This window comes from Podarcis erhardii, assembly GCF_964252035.2.
Source record: "Podarcis erhardii genome assembly, chromosome: 11".
Classification (NCBI taxonomy): domain Eukaryota; kingdom Metazoa; phylum Chordata; class Lepidosauria; order Squamata; family Lacertidae; genus Podarcis; species Podarcis erhardii.
In genome coordinates, this window is record NC_138501.1 from 18,620,200 (window position 1) to 18,642,248 (window position 22,049).

General features: G+C 41.0%; 1 protein-coding gene across 2 annotated transcripts in view; it reads right to left on the minus strand.

Annotated features, from left to right (window-relative positions):
• COMMD10 (COMM domain containing 10) overlaps window positions 1-22,049 on the minus strand; it is a 58,901-nt gene that overhangs the window by 30,572 nt on the left and 6,280 nt on the right. For both annotated transcript variants that reach the window (XM_081880581.1, XM_081880582.1), the window contains exon 5: window positions 11,677-11,787. In XM_081880581.1, coding sequence (XP_081736707.1) covers window positions 11,677-11,787 — 111 coding nt within the window. The remainder of the gene's footprint in view (window positions 1-11,676; window positions 11,788-22,049) is intronic.

Genomic DNA, 22,049 nt, shown 5'->3' on the forward strand with positions numbered 1-22,049 from the left:
CAAACTAAAAAGGTCATAATAAAAACTTTGAAAGTTCCAGTGTAGCTCTGAATCTGGAAACCCCAGTAGCTGCTAATAGCGACATTTTACAATTCACTTTATCATTTTGAGTCATAGTACAATATAAACTGCTGAAGCTTTGAGGCGGAGCTACTATGAGCTAGAAGGTTTAAGAGGAGACATATATCATTTTAAGTCTGACGTGAAGTGCATTTGCAGCTCCTTGCTCTTTGGGAAGAAATCTTCATAAAATGTGCAGTTGAAGTTAGCAATCAGAGAGCCAGACCTGGAGCTGGCAGGGGGAGAAATTATTTTACACTTTGGATATTTTAATAATTCAGGGAACAGATGTTCGTCAGTAGCGTAAGATTAATAACACCATCCTATGCATGTCTACTCAGAACCCAGTCTCACAAAGTTCAAACGGGCTCATTCCCAGGTAAGTGAGCACAGGATTTCAGTCTTAATCTACAATTCAATGTTCACACAGCTAGGCCAAAGTCCCACTGAATTTGGAAGATTTCTTTCCAAATAAACAGATAAGAGGTGGGGATAAAAGACTTTTAGCAATAAAAAGCATGAAAGACTTGCAAAGGAGGATTGCAACTATATGCATGGCTCTTTAATAGAATTATATTTTGATATTAAACAAAAGCTTTACTGGTGGTGTCAGGAATAATGTGCTTCCTCACTGATCAGCAGGACTAACTATTCCCATACCTCAGTGACCATGAAAGATCTTTGGAGGGAGGGAAGGAAATACATGCCAATTCTAGGATCTGCCTGTTCCCAGATAAGATCTAAATATTTTCCACGTGTGGGAGGGTGCTTTGTTCTGTTCATTATTTTTAAATTGTGTTTCTCCTAACAAACCCAGCAGCAGCAGCAGCAGTTGGCTGCAATGTTGAATCTGTTTGTTTTACCAAGTGCATCCTAATAGATTTTTTTAAAATGTTGTCCACCCCACCTCATTTAGTGAAATAACATTTAATCAAGCAATGAATAAATTCTTTTTTTATGCTTCTGCTTTCTGTTTTGCATTAATATTCACATATCTCATATTTCAAACTAAAAGGCATTGTTTGAATAATTTGTAAAAAGAGCTCCAATTTCAGCTCATGCAAATTATAAATGCTAATGACAGGCAAGTGTTTTACTCCTGCTAATCTGTAACGTTTGGAAGAAATGTGGGGTTTTTTATTCATCTTATGTTCAATGCAGAAATATACATGAAGAAGTCAGATCCAATCACTCTCTCCAGAGTGGAGATGTATACGAGATGGAAAAGAGGTGGGTGTTAAATGATTGTTACCATCTTAGTGCGCATACAACACAGGCCTTTAACTGAGCCACCAAAACCATAACACAAAGAGCAGTCCTCAATCCAAAGGGTCAATAATAGAGGGGGGGAACCATCCTTTTAAGGTGAAATAATATGACACTAACTGCAAGCATTCAGAGATTTTCTCTCTCTCCAAATAGCAATTGAATCTTGTCTTTAGAACAAGCTTTCACTAAACAGTTTGAAGTCAATTTCTGCAATTCTGTAAAAACACAGAAAAAACACAGAAAAATAGACTGTAAGATTTTTTTTTTACAGATAGTTCAGCAATTCTGCAGTATTATTGCTTGGAGTTGATTGTGCTAAGCCAAACATGCAGGCTTCAAGAGATGAGCTTGCAACTGATTTCCTCCAGTCCTTTTTGCGCACAGTGTTCATTTGTGTTTAAGGACATTCCCTTCTGTACCTTTGTGCTGACAACTGTAAGTGTGATGAAGTTAAGTTGTAGAATAGCTGCAGGTGGCAAACTTGTTTGCTGCAAACTGCACAATGGGATCGATGTAAACTGCTGGCCTTGTAACTGATTGAGGTGCTGACCTGTAACTTCAGCTACCTGAAACATGTCTGCAATAGTTGCTGGAACACTGTGACTGCTTATTTGGTCCCTGCTAAGCCTATACAGTGTTTATAACATGCAACAATATGGACTGCAATATTCAGCTTGTCAAACAATACAGGTTTTATGGAGATGAAACTTAATCTTCCAATAATCTGCATTACTGATTTTATGTTTTTACCGCCCACCTTCCCTTCCAAGGACTTCACGATGCCAAGTCACAACAACTCTGAGGGGTAGCTTAGATGAGAATGACTAGCCCAGGGTCACCCAGTGAGTTTCATGACTCCTATTTTTTGTATGTTTGGGTTTTTTCCTCCTCATTTCCCTCAGCCCTTGCTTTGTATAACATTCCTGCCTGATCAAGAGCACTGGAGAACTTTAACCTTGCTGGCTATTTTGTGACATTTGGTTGGTCCCAATGAAGGGACTGTGGATTTGGGTGGTGGTGTTTTTTTAAAACTTATGAACAGATGCAGATGCCTTTGTTTATATGCCTGGGAGACAACATACTGAGTGGAATATACAATGGTACCTTGGGTTAAATACTTAATTCATTCTGGAGGTCTGATCTTAACCTGAAACTGTTCTTATCCTGAAGCACCACTTTAGCTAATGGGGCCTCCTGCTGCCGCCATGCCACCGGAGCACGATTTCTGTTGTTATCCTGAAGCAAAGTTCTTAACCTGAAGCACTATTTCTGGCTTAGTGGAGTCTGTAACCTGAAGCATATGTAACCCGAGTTACCACTGTATAGCCAGAGATTATTTTCTACCACCTGAATTGGGATTCTGCATCCTATGTTGGAAGCCGCCCAGAGTGGCTAGGGAAGGCGAGCCAGATGGGCGGGGTATAAATAAATTACTATTATTATTATCATCATTATTACTACTACTACTACTACTGAGGGATTACATGCCCTCCAATGACCAATACTACACAATTTGGCTTCAGATGACTTTTACCTAGTGTATTACCCACAATTAATCTCCAGCTTTGCTAATATAAATACTGCCATATTTTACTTTTCAGCTGCTTCCTGCCTAACCAGAAACTTGCACGTTTTTGCTCAAAGCATTAGACAGAGCTGGGTAACAACCAGCCTTTAGGTTTTTCCAAATGGGGATCAGCCATTGTTTTGTCATCTTAGAATATTAGGTATTACTGAATACCTGCAACTACCCAGCAGGGACTAATTCAGCCTGCAATCTTCTTTGTCAGGCTGAATTGAAATGAAGACCTCAAGGCTTCAACATCCAAGCTAATTTCTGCACTAACTCCATTCCCAGCGTCCCCAACTGTTGCTATGTGCAATTTCTAGCCTGCTCATTGCTTTGTGGGGTTATCGGTACTAATAAAGGTACTGCCCAATGTTCTTATGAACAAGTATGAATACATTTGCTAGTTTAAAATTCTGTCTACTAGATCATGAAACCAGTTCAGATTAACCAGCCTCCTCAATAACACCCTTTCGTATCAAGTTTTTAATCCCTTCCAACACAGCTTCTCTAATTTCGAACAGTAAACAACATAGCTTCTGATCTGCAGGTATCACATACTGTTCAGTTTAATTTTAAGAACAAAAGCCAAGTATCCCCTCACACTGGTGCTCTGATGTGGCTGAAACTGTGTTTGTCCTGCAGCAGCAGCACTTGACTGAGGAGGGATGTGACCCTCAACTATACATTCAATGCATCAAAGACTCGTCTGCCAAGAATAGGAGTGCCATGAAGAACGATACAGAACTCTTCTAGGTGCACGAGAGGAGCAAAAGGTCGCTTTTTACAGGTAAACAATGACACTGGGGAATCTGATTCTTCAGCTACTAAGCCAAAATTATGATTGGTGTGCTCAATGGCATAAATTAATGCAAAGAAACCAATTCAGGTAATATAGAAATTCCTGAGCTAATATTCAGCATTCATTCCATATCCTTTGGTAACCTTGCAGCTGTAGCAAAAATATTAACAGCAAACTTTAAAAAAAATAATGCAAGGTGTGTGACTAATCCTGTCCACACTCAAAATAATAACACCGGGTACTATAACTATGTGTGATTTCTAGTTAGACTGACTACGATGATATACTTCAGCAAAATGTCCTCTCTTTTTTACAATTAGTACATTGAACCAGCTTAGCAGGATATCCTGTATAACTTGCAAGGTACTGTGAAGACCTACAGTGAAAATGTACTCTCACTAAAAACACTGACTTTGCTGAAGTAACCGTTTTCAACCAGCTTGCTTTATACTGGAACTTCCCTGCACCACACCCGCTTTTTTTGGAAAGGCATTAGATGCTTTCTCAATCAGATGGTCTCTAGTCTCATCTGCCACATATGTGAAGCATGTTTCCTTGCTTGAGGGATCACTTATCATTATCTGCAAACAAGAGTTTGCAAAAGTCCAGATCCAAACTGAAAACGTAATTGGCTTTAAAAAAAAAAAATGTTGCAATAAGGTTCAATGGCAGAAGAGGCATCCTAATCACCAATGTGCAATAGCCAATATGCAAGGCAAGAATAAGTCACAAACAGTACAGAAGTAACCATGAAAGCAGAACTGAGCGACAAGCACCTAGGCTTAAGGGAAAAGCCCATTGCTACTTCCTGCTTCTATTTATAGTCTGCTTTCACTCATATTCCCAGCTGTTCTAAAAAGTTACACTCCCTACAAAATCACTACACAGCATCACTGGTATCTCAGGGGAACGGCAGAGAAAGATCAAAGCAGTTTGGGGGCTGCAATAAGATTTGAAGATTGTACCAAAACAGTCACTTCTACATACAAAGTGTGTGTTTGTGCGTACACACACACACACACACACACACTTTAAGACCTCTGCATTTTATAAGAAACGAACTGAAGATTCAGAAATTGCCAAGAACAACCTAAAGCCTAACAGTGTCAGTGCTGCTGGCTCCATTAATCACATCTTCCCACCTTGTAGGTACCCATGCATTTTCTGAAATTCCAAGGTTTATGAGGATATGCGTTGTCTGCCCTCCTTGAAAGGAAAGGAAAGGCAAATTTCCAGCAGAGAAGGGGCAGAGAGCACAGATATAGGATACGGATAAAATTATACTTCCTGGTGTGCACTACTGGTTTAAAAAGGCTGTCGACAGGTATGGCAAAGTTAGCAAGCTGAAACGTTTTCAGAAGGCAGAACCCTGTGGACAGACTTGAAAGGACCAATATAGCATTTGATTAGAACAGACTGGAAAAAAAGTTTTCAGTTTGAAAAGAACAGTAATTTTAGTTTATAAATCTCAGTGGCATGTTTATGCTTTGATTTTTATCAGGCTGCTATAAAGCAGGGCTAGATAAGAGTCCACAAGAGAAAGAAATCATAAAATAAATCTACAGCAAGTTTGTATTTTACATTTCAGTATCATTTGATTTTGCTTAAATTAAAGATTGTCAAGAAGATTTTGTAAATTCCTTTAATAGGTTCGTTTTGCACAATCACTTTTCAAATGAAAGAATTTGTGTGGGAGTCCATTGAAATGCATCAAATCGCACAGCGTGGTGGATTTCATCTTCTGGCAGGTTTCACTAGATACATGTTTTAGGAGGCAACATGACCAATACAGACTACAGCTACTACTATTTTTTATTTTTTTTAAGAATGTAAGATACTGTATTCACATAATCAAAAAGAGTCTTGAGGCACCTTAAAGACGAACACAATTATGAGTTTTCAGGGTGCCACAAAACTCTTCATACATTTTGCTTCAACAGACAGCTTTCCCTCTAGAAGATATTCATGTAGTGATATAGGGATCACACAACAGCACCTCCTCCTCTTCTCTGCAACTATTTGTGCACCTTGAAAATTTGCTGGGGGGGCACTAGGGGTGTCTGTGGGAGCTGCCAGAGAACAGGATGGTACTGTCTCATTGCAAGAGTTAAAGTCACAATGTTGGATTCTGTCCAGGCCTTCTTGGTGACGGCGCCCGCCCTGTGGAACACCCTCCCATCAGATGTCAAGGAAATAAACAACTATCTGACTTTTAGAAGACACCTGAAGGCAGCCCTATTTAGACAAGTTTTTAATGTCTGATGTTTTATTGTATTTTTAATACTTTGTTGAAAGCCACCCAGAGTGGCTGGGGAAACCCAGCCGGATGGGCGGGGTATAAATAATAAATTACTCTTATTATTTATTATGTCCACAGTTACTCTTCATATTTTCAAAAGAGATGAAAATTTACGTAGGATGAACAGAAGAGTACAATTATTCAATGGATACAGATCTCATTTTTTTGCTGTTCAAAATGTAGAAAATCTAAAGGGCTCAAATCTGGAAAATTTGCTGTAACTGGAATTAACAAAGGTCTAACGCAGTGCTGCTCTGGTTTGCCAGAAGCGGCTTAGTCATGCTGGCCACATGACCCGGAAGCTGTACGCCGGCTCCCTCGGCCAATAAAGCGAGATGAGCGCCGCAACCCCAGAGTTGGCCACAACTGGACCTAATGGTCAGGGGTCCCTTTACCTTACGTAGCCATTATTCATTTGTTGTCAAACTGATGTTGCAGGATGGCACGAATAAATCTAAAGTACATGGAAGTTGTTGGGGGGGGGGAGCAGCATTCGGTTCACCAGGTTTTAGAAGAGAAAGGCTTACTTCCAGGATTTTACACAGCCTTTACTTTACACATTCCTCTTTTTTGGGGGGGGGGGGAGCAGGACATTCAAAGCCTTTTACAGCACAGTTCAATACATGTCTACTCTGACGGAAGTCAGAAGGAAAGATAAACAGGACTCACTACCAGGGAAGCAGGCATACAACTGCAACTTTATGTGGCCAAAATCCTGAAATGACTTTTAGTAGTCCACTTAATACGTGCTGTGTCAGCATAGCTCTTTTATTTACATGCAGGATACAATGAACTACAATGGTACCTCTGGTTATGGATTTAATTCATTTCAAAGTGCCATGCACACCCTGTAAAACCCGTAACTAGAGGTGCTGCTTCTGCAACCTGGAGGTTACGCAATATTCTAATAGCCATTAAGAAGCAGGAGGGGGTTTATTGTTCATGTTTTTATTATATGTTTTGTGTTTTTATGTTGTGAACCTCCCCAAGATCTACAGATGAAGGACAGTAAACAAATTTAATAATCAATCAATCAATCAATATCTCTTTGCAGACTTCCAGTATAATAGTCAATTGATCCACACTATCCATCCATCCATAGTTTAAAAGCTTAAAAAGAACTTTCAAAATATATGTTCGGTTGAAATAGTGGCAATTGAGGAAATAAACACAGTCATTACGACAAAAAGTTAAGACTGCAATCCTATGCACACTTTCTCAGAAGTATGTTCCATTTAACACAGTGGGGCTTTCTTCCAAGCAAACATGCACCAAATTGCACTGAAAGGGAAAATTTATGGCACAGTAACAACAGTAAGCGGGAATGAAGGGAGACGCTTAAAAAAAAAAAAGGAAAGAAGAGCCAGTAAGATACATTTTGCAAAGACAATGTTTCTCATCCAGAGTGTTTCCAATTTGAAACTCTTCCCACAAATAGTGCACCCTCTGCAAACAGAATCTAATCCAATTTTTTTGTAAAATAAATTATCCTTTGTTGTCAAGGCGATTTCATGGCAGCACCCTGGGAAGGCGGATTAAATATAAACTCAAAGCAAAATGGAATTTTTATTTTATGATAAATATAATCTACCAGAAGTGATTAGATCTGAATTTACCAAAATCTCTCTTCATCAGTTCAGTCACTGCTAAGTTTTGGAGAGCCTCCTTTCCCTTACTATTAGAACACTGTAATCTATAGTGCAAAATATTCCCCAAGAGTCAAAGAGCTCTGACATAACAACACAAATCTCTTAACACTAGAGCATTAACCGTAAGCGGTGAGTCCTCACAGTTTAATCCGTTCATTTCCTTATACTCACTTCGTAAGTGTTGCTTTTTTCTATTTTTCGAGCAAGGAATGTTTTTAAAAACTCTGCGCTTATTTTTTCCAGCAAGCAGACAGATCACACAATAGCAACTGATCATGCATTGGCAAGAAAACTGTTTCCGCTCCTAACTATTCCAGCACAGGGCAGACTTAAAGAAGAAAGCCATGCTAGACATCATTTTCACGACAGGAAATCAGCACCCCTGTAGAAAGTTGCCAGTCTCCTGGCCATAGCATGAAGCGGAACTAACTGTACAAGTAAGGCGATCGTGGGACAAGTTCCCATGTCTGTGCTCTACATCAGCAGTGGCCACCAGTGAAGACGGGGAAGCTAATAGCACCGACTCACTTGGCAAGCTGGTGGGAAACTGATCGCAGGGATCAAGCCCACTTTGAAGTGAGAGAGAGAAGGGGCAGAGAGAAGGGGGAAGAAGGAAGGAGACAGGCAGCCCTGGGAGATGAATGATGATGAATGACGACTATCCAGCACTTCAACAAAAAGAGTTGCACCTTATCAAGTTACACACTTCATTCTCCTCCCATTGATGGAATATGCCTTAAGATGTAGGAACCCGTAAGGAAACAGAATATTAAATTATCTCCGAATAGTCATTTATTGGAAATTTCTTTTAAAATTATGTGTAGATGGTATCTGACCACATGATGGGATTAAAAGAATGATGGGTGGCTTTTACAAGTGGATTTAATATATTCTTCTTTTGTATCTCTGTATTTTGTATTTTATTTTTATTTCTTTCTTTTTTGTACATCACCACAATCTCTTTGAATGGTGGGCAGTTTATATATTGTATGGGGGAGGGGAATCAGTATCCAATACCCAGCATTTAAAAGCTAACAAAACATATGGAATCAGTGGCTGCACACATCAGCTCTCAGAACTCAGTACTGCTGCCATGATCCAGATAAGGCCTACATGGGCATAAGACAGGTTGGCTTTGCTATTTGCTTCACAAGATTTCTGTTGCCAAAGAGACAAGCTGCTTTTTATACTGAAGAGTGGCTTGTCTCTGCTGCACTGGAAACATCTGTGGCCAAAAACAGCACACAAAGTTTCACACTGCAAACTTTCTTCTTCGGTTCCCATACTGAAACAATAAGCAAAAAAATGGTAATATATCTCTGTGGCTTCTTTTGAGGAGTCCAAGCTACTAAGAAATCCCTTAGGTATGTAGTCCACTGGGATTCCTTAAAAAGGGGCAATAAGGTTTCCACTGATGAAAAAAGCATTGCACTGATTTAAAAAGCATTAAAATGAGCAGGCAGGTATAACAGAACCGTATTGTTGTATGTAGATTAGAAAGGTAAACACTGTTTCCCACCACAACTAACTTCACAACTAATTCAACAATGTTATTTGAGGGGGGGGGAAGCATTCAATGTGTCAAAGAAACACAGACACTTGGAAGAGCACTACTGCCCTCTAGCGAGCCAATGCAACACACATTTCGGTCAACAAATAGCTAACCACCAACTACTATTAGTAAAATCAGATTTTGAAGTCGTTGCTTTCCTCAGCAAATAAATAAATAAATAAATAAATAAATGTATGACAGCATAGCTTTAAAAGAGGAAGAGGAAGCTGAGAAGGATTAGAAGAATAAAGGCACAAGTGTTTCATCGCACCTGAAAGCAAGATTTTATACATTCCTCAAAATAAATAATTCAGAGCATTCATTTAATGAGGGGACATACTTTTACAAAAGGCTCTTCATAGTTCAAGTTTATTTCAGTTGGTTTTTATTAAGATTCAAGATGCAATGTACGCAGAAAGTTATTCATGTCTGCAAACATTCGGAGGACTGAAAAACTACCCGCAAAAAAACAAGTGTATTATATGCCATCAGAGGTCCACGTAGCCAGCCAAAGTTCATGGTTGCCACAGATCCTACCCTTCTCCCAAGGGGGGGGGGGGCTTGCCCAAGATCACATGGACCATCTCTCAAGAGTCCACATGACTGCAAAGTTAAGACTGCACATTCACCTCAAACAGGCAAGAGGAACAGGGTGTATGTTGTTACCATGGCACTAAGTCTTCCAAGGGTTCAGAAAGCAGAAAGATGCTTCATGGCTTACCACACCTCTTCTTAAGAGCTCAGTACAAAGGACTGGAAGAGAGGGACCTCTCACTGTGCCTTGGGAAAGGGTGGAGAACAACATACTGCCTCATTCCTTTCTAAGCACATTCGAGTCAGCATGACACCTACTGGCTGAGGGAAAGGGCAAGGAAACTTTCCAGAACAATAATAAAAACACTTTATTTTAAAAGGAACTCCTACGTCAAGTGAAAAAATTTATACAGCAAGAGATTATCTGCTTAACTGGAGGTAAATCTGCAAGTTGGGGCACTATTAATCTAGAATCCTGTTTATAATCCGTATAGGAAAAGTGATAAGGATTACCAGGTCCCATTTCTCTGGGAAGGGAACTCACAGGATCCTTTTAAAATGATGGGCTTGAGTATAAAACGTTACATATCATGTCTCTGCAAGGGGCAAGTTGTACCAGCATTCATTTAAATAGGCTATAAGAGAGCTTTGCAAAGCCACAGGCTGCATTCCCAAAAACTGTGTTCCACTTTTTGCTGTGAACGCTCGTAATGGTGGAGGGAAACTGTTGCTAGAGAGGCTATTCTGGAGGAAATCTCCCCACTTCCAACAGGGAGATCACAGAGGATGGCAATAGGCATTTTTCCTAGGATTGGTCCTGTGGCATCCCATAAGGTCAAAAGACGGGACTGTGCTGAGCTCTAGAGTTCAGCATCAGGACGATGCTAAGAACACGCAATATGACATTCATTTTACGGAAGTCCTGCATATGTGGGTAATGATGGCCGACTATTTTGGGAACGGGTCAGAAAGGACAGAAAAGGAGACAGGAACATCAGTAATAAGTGGTTCTCATTCCCCAAACACAAATTCAGCTGCACAGATTGGTACGGTTTATATTTCTAAATTGAAGTTCATTGTAATGGGTATCGACTATTATCTCAAATGTGCTGAGTGCTCTTTAGGATTGTGTAATCTTTGTATTAAGGTTAAGATATTGTAGTATTTATTTTATTTATTTGTACTTAACCTTGGAGGCAGTGATGAATCCACTCCAGAAGAGGATTTTCCTGGACTCAGAAGTGCCCACTATTGTTCAGTGGCAAATATCCCCTTTTGGGGCAAGGTGCTCGGTGTGTGTGTGTGTGTGTCCAGTTTCAGGCATGTTTGGAGGACACTGAATATCTGGATCGTTTTTGGGTTTCAGGCCAATTCAGGACACTGAAATTGTCTTAGTTGCTGTGGCTGATGGCATTTGTTTGGGGGGGATGGGGGGAGTGTCAACTTTCTCTTTCTTCTTGACCCCTCAGCAGCTTTCGAGACTACAGACCATGGTATTCTTCTGAAGAGGCTCAAGAAGGTGAGAGTTCTGTGATTCAATCAACAATCAGCACCATTCATAATATTTATTAAAAAGGTATTTTGAACTGCTGTAATGGTTGAGTTGGATGGTTAAAGGGTATACTCTTTAGATTTACTGGTGATCTGAAAATGGCAATGTAAATAAATATTATATGTAATGGTTTTGATGCATCTTCCACCTTAATGACCCAAAGAAAGCCCTGATACAGTAATTCACTAGAAAAACAAGGGGAGAGTTTTCCTGCATGGCACACATATAAGAATCATGAAACCCAGATCATTTAGCAGGGCAATGATACCTCAGCAGCTCTACACACCAAGGCCTATTTAAATTTGTTACCTATATTTGATATCTGAAAACTGGAGCCAGCTGAATCATCACCAGCAACAATGCAGCAGTGGCTATGAGATGAGGCTTCTTACCTTTGAATCTTCGTTGCTCATTCCAAGTTCTAAAACAGCTTGAGGAGATTTTTGTTTTGCTTGGGTTGATTGAGCCATCTGAAGGTTAAGCTGCCATCCAACAGACTCAAGCTAGGAAACACAAATGCAAATTAAAAGAAGATGTGCCACAACCACCCAGGTAAACCAATGTTTTAGCTTTCAAGGCTGATGCTAACACTCCCTAAGCAAACGCCGACAGCCTACAGAGTGAAAGAAACACACTTCTAGAAACTTTACTCAGTTCTTCCTTAACCTAAAGCCTGGCTCGTTTTCACTGCAATTATATGAAGTAACAGATAAGCCTTATTTTAGGACAATCACCCTATTCATGAGGATAGTCTTCAAGCACCCTAAAAGTATGCAATTGTGATTAAAACCACAAACCACAAATGATGCTTGCTAGTTCCTAGTTCTCAAAGGTATTAACTGTGAGAGCTGCAAAGATAAAAAGTGCCTGTGCTGGAGAGGCTACAATGTGAAAACAGGGCCTTCTCAGATCAGCCAAACTGCTTCCTATGTGCATTCAGTCAAAGCTACTGGCTTCTAGCAATGAGGTGCACACTGGTGGTGCTGTGGTCTAAACCACTGAGACTCTTGGGGTTGCTGATCAGAAGGTCAGCTGTTCAAATCCACATGACAGGGGAGCTCCCGATGCTCTGTCTCAGCTTCTGCCAAGCTAGCAGTTCGAAAGCACGCCAGTGCAAGTAGATAAATAGGTACCACTGTGGTGGGAAGGTAAACAGCATTTCCGTGCGCTCTGGCACTCGTCAAGGTGTCCCGTTGCGCCAGAATCAGTTTAGTCATGACCCAGAAAGCTGTCTGTGGACAAACGGTGGCTCCCTCAGCCTGAAAGCTAGATGAGCGCCGCAACCCCATAGTCACCTTTGACTGGGCTTAACTGTCCAGGGGTCCTTTACCTTTACCTTTATTCTAGCAATGAAAATATATTTATAGATCCCTGACTGGTCAGCCATTTTTTTGTTTGCCGAGCTAAGCACATGATTCAAAAGCCGTTTCCTTGAGCAGATCAAAATGCAAGCCTGAAGGCAAAGTTGCAAACTTTAACATGATGTACCAATTTTTAAACCTAAGGATTTTTCTGTGTTCTATTTCCAAACATTTCTGTAAGCAAGTATCACATGGCAAACACCGTTGTTATTTTTACAGGAAACAAAAACTTCCAGGATTTATAGAGAGAGAGATATATAGTTATACATGATATAGATATAGACCTATTTAAAAGGGAGGGAAAACTGGTATTATTTGTTGGGCCATATTTATTGTTTCCATCAAGTGCTATAAAGTTCAAAAGGGAGATTTTTATTCTCTGGGTGAGTATGAATAAAACAGAACAGTAGGCCAGAGTATGTGGGTAGAGAATTCTGGATTCCCATTACAATATTAACCATCCCTTAGACAATTTTGATTATGTGAGCAAGTGGTACTACTGGTAGCTGCAAACAGTATTTTCCTAAATGAGTTACCGTAATCTCTCAGAATCCGTTTGGCCCCAGAGGATCCTGGGTCATTGTCTAAAAGGCAACTGGGTCCTCATAGCCATACTGTTCCACAATTCTATTTTTATGTAAATACTTGAAAGCCAGGCTATTCATAAATGTTTTCATTCATATATCACATTTATTTAAATGTGCGACTTCCACAGGGGAAAATCAAACAAGAACACCATATGGTGTACCAGTTTAAATACTGTAAATCAGGATATTTAAAGCTTCAAATTTGCTAAAAGTTTGAGATAGAATTGATAACTTTTTTAAAAAAGCTAGGCTTAGACTTTCAGTGAAAAGTTACCAGTGTAGCCCTGGGGCTTCCACTATATGAGAAATAAAACATTTGACCTTATTAATGTTAATATATCTCTGTTTTACAAGTATAGTTGCCTCCTATAGAAATAAGGAGATGAAAGATGGAATGTTCTTGTCAGAACAAGACTTCATACAAAGGTATTAGTGTCACATAATCATTTTTCCATCCTGGTTTTAGTGATCTCAAAACATGTTTCATTTCTGACACATAAGCCACAATATATCTTGCGCACATGTCATTGTAAACCATAATGAAAGTTTATAATGAATGCACAGATTTCACGCTTTGCTCACAGAAGAAACAAGCCATGATCCCCGAGTTAACATTATGTCCAACCCAGAGACCATGGTTTGTTTTGCTCCAAACAAACCACATCTAATAGCCAAGGTTTTTTATTCACTTACTGACTCTGTGGTTTGAGCAGGTTTAAAGAATTGTTGTTTTATGAATATTTTGCTGTGAATCACCCTAAGGTCCCTTGGTGGAAGAGAAATTCATAAATACAAATAACAACAATTCCTTTTGTGGCATAAACAATTCCACACATTTATCGGCCATTTCAGAAGCTCTTCGACTGCATCATGCTGGCTCCCTTTTCTATCATCCCCAACTCATGAAATGTGATGTTGTGTCAATACAGTGGTACCTCGGGTTACAGACGCTTCATGGTAATACGCTTCAGGTTACATACGCTTCATGTTACAGACTCCGCTAACCCATAAATAGTACCTCGGGTTAAGAACTTTGCTTCAGGGTGAGAACAGAAATTGTGCTCCGGCGGCGTGGCAGCAGCGGGAGGCCCCATTAGCTAAAGTGGTGCTTCAGGTTAAGAACGGACCTCCAGAACAAATTAAGTACTTAACCTGAGGTACCACTGTACACCATGCGAGCATTGCTGTGCATGGAACACAGGTTTTCCTTACAACTACACTTTCTTTGACGTATGGTTATTTTACCACAATGGCATTGAAAACTATTAGAAAAAATATATATTCAGATTTAACGCACACTTTAAAAAATATCACAAATTACACTGCAGATTAACGGAGTTAGCAAGCAAAGGAAAACACAAGTAACCTTTTCATAGATTGGATAGTCTGATTTTCCAGTGCAATTCAAGTGGAGTTTTCACCCCACATTTCTAGAAGTACAGCTATGCTTTCAAAATCTTTGATTAATGTACCATATGCTGCCTGGGGCTTCAGAATGGCTTACCTATTTATTTTATTGAAAGGAAGATTGAATATAATAGAGTCCATCCAATTCTGACTGTTAAGAGTACATGATATATGATCGCAATAAAATGGGACAAGGCATATAGGCATAGAGAAGTGGGTTACTTAACACATGCTGAGAATTAAGGAACCCTCCAAGTAAGCAAAATTGTTTTTTACAGAGATTTGCTTTTGAAAAAATGTTATACAACAATATATTGTTACATACAGCAGATCTCTTACCAAACACAAGTTTTAAGGCTGGGGTTTTATTTTTTGAATGTGTGCGTGCAAAATTATCACACCTAATATGTAGAATTACACAGTTCAAAATCATTTCCCAGAAGCAATAACTTATCAGACAGTGGATAACCTTAAGTATTCCATTAGAATGGGAGAGGGCTGACTTCATTCTTGAGTGTTCTATGTCCCTCCCCGCTTTAAAGACTCCCCATGGTCCACCAATGTGTTTCGAATTTACACAACAAAAAACCAATGCACACACACACATACACAATCTCTTTAACAGCCAACGTATTCCAACCATACACTCTTAAGAACAAGGTATTTGCAAGATCAGACCAAATTCTACATAGTTCTCTTTGGAGGAATCCCAACACCGACAGAGACTATGCAGCTCACTAGAAACTGGCCAGCAGGCTGCTTTCTGCAAGTACCACCACCACCATTTATTATTATTATTATTATTATTATTATTATTATTATTATTATTATTATTATTATTATATTTATACCCTGCCTTCTTCCCTGCCAGGACTCAAGACTGCTTACAGATAAAATGAAGAACTGCTCAAAACAAAAACAATAATTAAAAAGCAATTAAACATTGATAGAAATAAAACTATATCCATATGCAGTGAGTAACCCTTCATTAAGCAATGGCACTCTTTAATGAGGGCACTCAATAACCTCACACTATCTAAATTAAAGGTGCTTGAAAAATCTGCGACTCTACTAACATATATAACAGATGACAAAACAGTTTTAAGCAAACTTGTACAAAGTCATAAAAACAGTTTAGAAAGATTTACCCTTTCCTTCCTCCACCACCCTGTGCCATGAACCATTTTCATTACTGCAGTTCGCACAATATTTTGTTTTATTTAGGAACAATAGCCCACCACTTCAGCAGATAACCTCAACCAACAGTGCAGCGCAGCAGCTAAAAGAATGAACTGCGAATCAGTCTCTGCTTTGAATCTTATCTCTGCCTTAGGCCACCCCATCTCGCTCTGCCTTCATTTCCCCAACTACACTATGAGGGATACTAATATCAACCTATTTTACAGGGTTGCCATAAAGAATACAACTGATAGAGCTTTCCCTGAACACTTGAAAGCTACTTCCAGTTCAGCAAGCATTTTTTGTGAACTGGGATCCCTAAATACTAATTACGGGCACCTATGTTTTGCATGGGGGTACCCTACACAAACAAAAGGGACGCTGGTGGCGCTGTGGGTTAAACCACAGAGCCTAGGTCTTGCCAATCAGAAGGTCGGTGGTTCAAATCCCCGCGATGGGGTGAGCTCCCGTTGCTCGGTCCCTGCTCCTGCCAACCTAGCAGTTCGAAAGCACGTCAAAGTGCAAGTAGATAAATAGGTATGTCAAAGTGCAAGTAGATAAATAGGTACCACTCCGACGGGAAGGTAAACGGCATTTCCGTGTGCTGCTCTGGTTCGCCAGAAGCGGCTTTGTCATGCTGGCCACATGACCCGGAAGCTGTCTGTGGACAAATGCCGGCTCCCTTGGCCAGGAAAGCGAGATGAGCGCCGCAACCCCAGAGTCGGCCATGACTGGACCTAATGGTCAGGGGTCCCTTTACCTTTTTACCCTACACAAACACACTTTATAGTCACATTCTTGACCTACACAGTCCTCTTTTTTATACATAAATTTCAATTCAGTTTACATATTCCTCCCAATCCCATCCCCCCCAAACCTGACAGAGTACAGCAGTGGCTCAAACTACAAAAACCTGCATTTGTTTCTTCTTAAATAGCAGGCATAGTGGAGGGCTGTTAGGGTTAATTTCTCCCTCAGGATCCTGATGAGAATCCCTTCCTCTAGGTGCTATTTGACCTTGGATGGAAGCTGCTATTGGCAGAAACGCTTGTTTCCAGCACCGAAAAGTCACACTTGCTTAAATTTCTTATTTGTGCTCCAATTTTAAGCTAAGGAATCTGCGCGTGAAGGATTCATGCTCCCAAGAGGCGGGAACAGGTGAAGAGACTGGGGAGTGAGAAAGAGACTGCAGACAGGTTAGATGATGCATTTAAAAATGAACTTAATGTGATTTATAACAGTGTTAAAACAGCCTCTGTAGTAATGACAAAGGTGACAAAGCCCAACATCGTTTTAGGAATCAAGCTAAAAAGAGGACGATAAGCATCGTTAAACATTAGCGCAGGAGGATCTTTAAACAGACAGTGGCTCTAAGCTCCTGAAAAGAGGACATTGCCAGAAAAAAATATGGGAAGCTACAAATCACCTGCTCTTCAGCAAATGTTTCTCGTTTTCAGGAAAAAGGGATTCTTCCTAAAGAGAGTCTTCTACTGGACCTTTCTCACTACTCTATGTCCTATTTTTTCTTTTTCTTTTCTTTGTTTTTGAAATATTTTTTCTTTGTTTGTATAATTACAAAGTGGTAACAAAAATTCTTTATATAATCAAGCCATGAGATTCTCTGAATCTCGTGACCTCCCCCAATCCCTTACATGGGTCCTAATAACAATTTTTTACCAATCTACATATCAATATATTCTCCATACTTCTCATAAGTGTAAGTTGTACGTAAAACCCGTTACTTTACAAGTGGTTCTTAAAGTCCAGCTAAAGTTTTGATTTGCTTACAGTGTTCTCTTGGGGAGATTATTAATTTTCCCCATTCTTTTTTGTATGTCCTATTTTTCAAACACCCATTAAAACTACTAGCCGATATTTAAAGAAAAATCAGCAATGAACTTTTGTCCTTCCTCTAGGAATGGACTGGCATTCTCTGCATCAAAAGCATCTCTGGGAACTGGGATACAGCTAGAGCCAGTGGCTACATATGCATTAAACACCAATCTTGAAGCATCTCATCTGAGCAGTAGCAAGCTTCTTCCGGACATGGAGCCCAGACTCAAACTGTTGCAGCTGCTTAAACCAATCACATCACATTTGGTGGCTATGGTGCAGCCAATGGGCCACTCAGTACCCCATTCCTAGGAATGTCTGAGCCTATAAAGCAGTGCTTCCCAGCTGGTGGTCCTTGAACCCCAGAAAGTTCATTTAAGCCACTCAAGGGGTCCATAGTTCCATTCATCTAACAAAAACTACCATAGAGATATCAACATTTTCAAAAGTCGGGGGTCCATGGCTTGGCTTTTGAAAAGCAGAGGTCCACAGTACTTAGCTAATTGGGAACCACTGCTGTAAAGAAGAAGAAGAGGAGGAGGAGGAGTTTGAATTTGATATCCCGCTTTATCACTACCCTAAGGAGTCTCAAAGAGGCTAACAATCTCCTTTTCCTTTCTTCCCCCACAACAAACACTCTGTGAGGTGAGTGAGGCTGAGAGACTTCAAAGAAGTGTGACTAGCCCGGGGGGCCACCAGGGGGCGCATTGGAAGATGGCCGACAATAACATCTCTCCGACCCACACGAGGTAATTAAGAGGCTGCTATGGGAAATATGCAGCCTTCCTTGCCCCCCCCAAGGGGATGGGGGGGACTGCCTTGCCAGCGGTGTTCATAATGCACTCCCGGATTCGAAAGAAGGGGGTGTGGACACTTGGCACGAAGCCCTCGAGTGAAGTCGGCTCTTCCTGACGCTGTCTCCAATTAGCGCACTGGTTCACATTAGCTCGAAATATTTAATTGGAAATATACAATTGGAAAGAAGCTAATGCACATACATCAAGTTAAGATCGGGAGTAAAGACTGCTGATTAATGGGATCTCTGTGAGCGGAGTGACGGGCGTGAAAATAAATCAAGTGAAGAATCAACATCAAGAGATTGGTATGTTGGAGTGAAACGGAAAGGGAGGGGAGGAAAAAACTTTTCTTTTTTTGCCTTATGTGAGTACCAATAACCCTCCCCTCCAGACAGAGAGAAGAATCGTTGCTATTATTAATCACAAGCAGGAGACTAAGAACTGTGTGGGAGTGGATTATTGATTAAAGAGAGGACTGGTGGAAATACCGGGGAATGAAAGGAAAGTTTTATGACGCAGTTAAAAATGGAGTTTCGTGAAGACAGGCTTGCCTAAGGTGGACGAGAGGGAGGAGGACCAGGGTCATTGGAATGTGAATGTATGGTTATCGGAACGTTATCTTGACCTGGCAGAGCCCTCTGAGATATAGATTCGCAAGCCTGTGAATCAACGGACAGACAGTGGGAATGTTTTTAACGGAGGTGTGGAAATGGCATCTGTCCTTTATGTGATATAATTTTTGGAGAGTGTAAAACCCACACAGGAGATGTTTGTCTTTCACCCGCTTGTGAAGATTATCAGAGATCACAAAGAAAGGAATATATGATAACAACAAGAAGATGAAGAAAATAACAAAAAGACTATCTGGACAGAACTGGATAGAACTGTTTGATCAAGGCAGCAGCAAGAGTGATGTTTTGACCCCTTTCGGAACTTGAAGTATGGGTACCCCCAACAAAAAAATTAAAAATCTGGCTGTATAATTTGGATTTAATATGATTTGGAATTAATGTGATTTGATTGGCCTGTTAATAAAAATTATATTTAAATAAAACAAAGAAGTGTGACTAGCCCAAGGTCACCCAGCAGCTGCATGTGGAGGAGTGGGGGACGTGAACCCAGTTCACCAGATTACGAGTCCACCAATCTTAACTACTACACCACACTGGCTCTCTAGCATAATATGGGCTGGTTTCATTCACTTAACTTTTGTAGATTTTGGTTTTGTGTGTCAACCTTCAGCGGATTAGCAGTAGAATCTTGCTAGCATAAAAAAGTATATATAAAAAGTTAAAGCCATAGAATCATCTTTTGATGAATTTTTCTTCTTTTTTTAAAAAAAAGAAAAGATTGCTAACACAGCAATAGTATAAGCACAATGAAAAAAGAGCAACCACAAAGTTATGGCACGGTAATAAATCTCGTATTGATCTCTGTTATAATCAACTATCAGTCAGACCACACCAGTCCCTCATTATGTCATCCCTTGAGCACAAAAGAAAACTAAAACTAAACGTTTATTTTTATATTAGATCTAGCCATGTATCTGGATCTACTTCTAATAGTTCTGCTCCTTCTGGCATTAGCAGTACCCCTAACCAAGCTGTTAATGTGAACACTCATGCTTTGAATTTATTCCAGTTAATTTCAAGGCAGTTTCTAACGCATTGCTTCCAAACAGCTACAGGCAGACAGAGATTTTAATCTATGTTAAATACCTGTACAAGAAGCCATTTGAAGCCAATAACTGCTTCCACCTCCCCCCACCAACCCACAGAACACAAAATGAAGGCAGTGAGAATGAATATCGTCCTGTGTTCTATCCATGCAAATGAGCAAAGGTTAATGTACATTTAAGTCAGGGGTCAACAACCTAAGCCCCATGGGGGTCGTTTAACCGGCCCATGGACCCCTGCCGCCCACTCAGTCAGCTCCTGTGCGCTGTGCTAAACCAGCGCGGAGCAGAGCGGGGACCACCGTCCGCGATGCTGGCCAGCTTCCCATTGGCTGCAGGAAGCTCCCGCAGCCAATGGGAAGCTGCGCACGCCTCCTCCGCGCCAGAAGGAGCGCTGGAAATAGTGTTTGTGCATGCGTGCACGCGCACTTCAGCCCACCGTTGCGTCTGCGGGACCGTGAACTGGCCCAAGTCACAAAAACTTTGCCGACCCGATTTAAGTTATTGAGGGACTGTACCAATCGTGGAAATACAAATCAAAAAGCAGAGGCATGGTGTGGTGTTTGCCCTCCTAGGTGTGTGACATCATATTGGGTTCATAAGGAAAGGGTTAACTAATTGTAAAATGACTAACCAATGGGAACCCAAGGGGCGGGGTTAATTGTGTATAAGGTTTAAGAACAGAGGTTTTTGGAGGAGAAGGAAGTCTGTGGGCTGGGCTAGTCTGGTGTGAGAGAGTGAGAGAATTTGTTAAGAGGAGTCAGTCGAAGAGGTGATATAATCAGTCAGAAGGTATTAGGAAGGTATAGGCGGTAAAGAAACTAAAGTTAAGAAACTGACAGGAATATTATCTGAGAAACCATAAACTTGTTAATGTTTATAAAATGAACTTGTTTATTTGGTTCACTTTTAACAACTGTCTGGACTCAGTGTTTTACCCAAGAGTAACGGGTTGGTGGCGGGACCCGGGTGGCGCTGTGGATTAAGCCACAGAGCCTAGGACTTGCCGATCAGAAGGTCGGCAGTTCGAATCCCCACGACGGGGTGAGCTCCCGTTGCTCGGTCCCTGCTCCTGCCAACCTAGCAGTTCGAAAGTACGTCAAAGTGCAAGTAGATAAATAGGTACCACTCCAGTGGGAAGGTAAACGGCGTTTCCATGTGCTGCTCTGGTTCGCCAGAAGCGGCTTAGTCATGCTGGCCACATGACCCAGAAGCTGTACGCTGGCTCCCTCGGCCAGTAAACCAAGATGAGCGCCGCAACCCCAGAGTCGGTCACAACTGGACCTAATGGTCAGGGGTCCCTTTACCTTTAACGGGTTGGTGGCAGCGGGAAAGCAAGCACAGTGGTGGCACAGGGATCAATAGACCGTTAAATGTCCAGGGACCCTGTGTGATCGGCACACATGGCATCCTCCTTGTCCCAAAAGATCGCTTTTCACACAACCTTTTGCCCCTAGGCCATGTATGAAGCCTTTGATGGGGCTCCAAACACTGCCTCTTCAAGCCCCTTTCCCATATTCTCCTTTCCTTGACTCCTGCTTGCCTTTTACTGAACTTGCGTCTTTTATAGTCCTAGGTTTGTTGCATTCAAACCTACACCTTTCAGCTTTCTTCTAGCACCAGCAACCCCAAGCTCCCTTCGCAGCCCCTCCTGTCCTGGCTTATGCAACATGAAGCAAACTAAGGGCTGCTTTACACTCACAAGCATTTCCTACGCAAATACGTGGGGAGCCTAGCATGGCAAAGGCCATCTTGCAGCCAGGAGACACTCACCACGTACAGGGGAGAGATTACTGCATCTGAGCAACTACTGCAATTTCTGAGCAACAAGGGCAACACTTTTTCCATGATGCTCAAACATAGGTAGACTACAGGGCACCCAGCCCCCTGAAACTTCGGTGACAGCTCCCTTCTACTGTTTTAGAA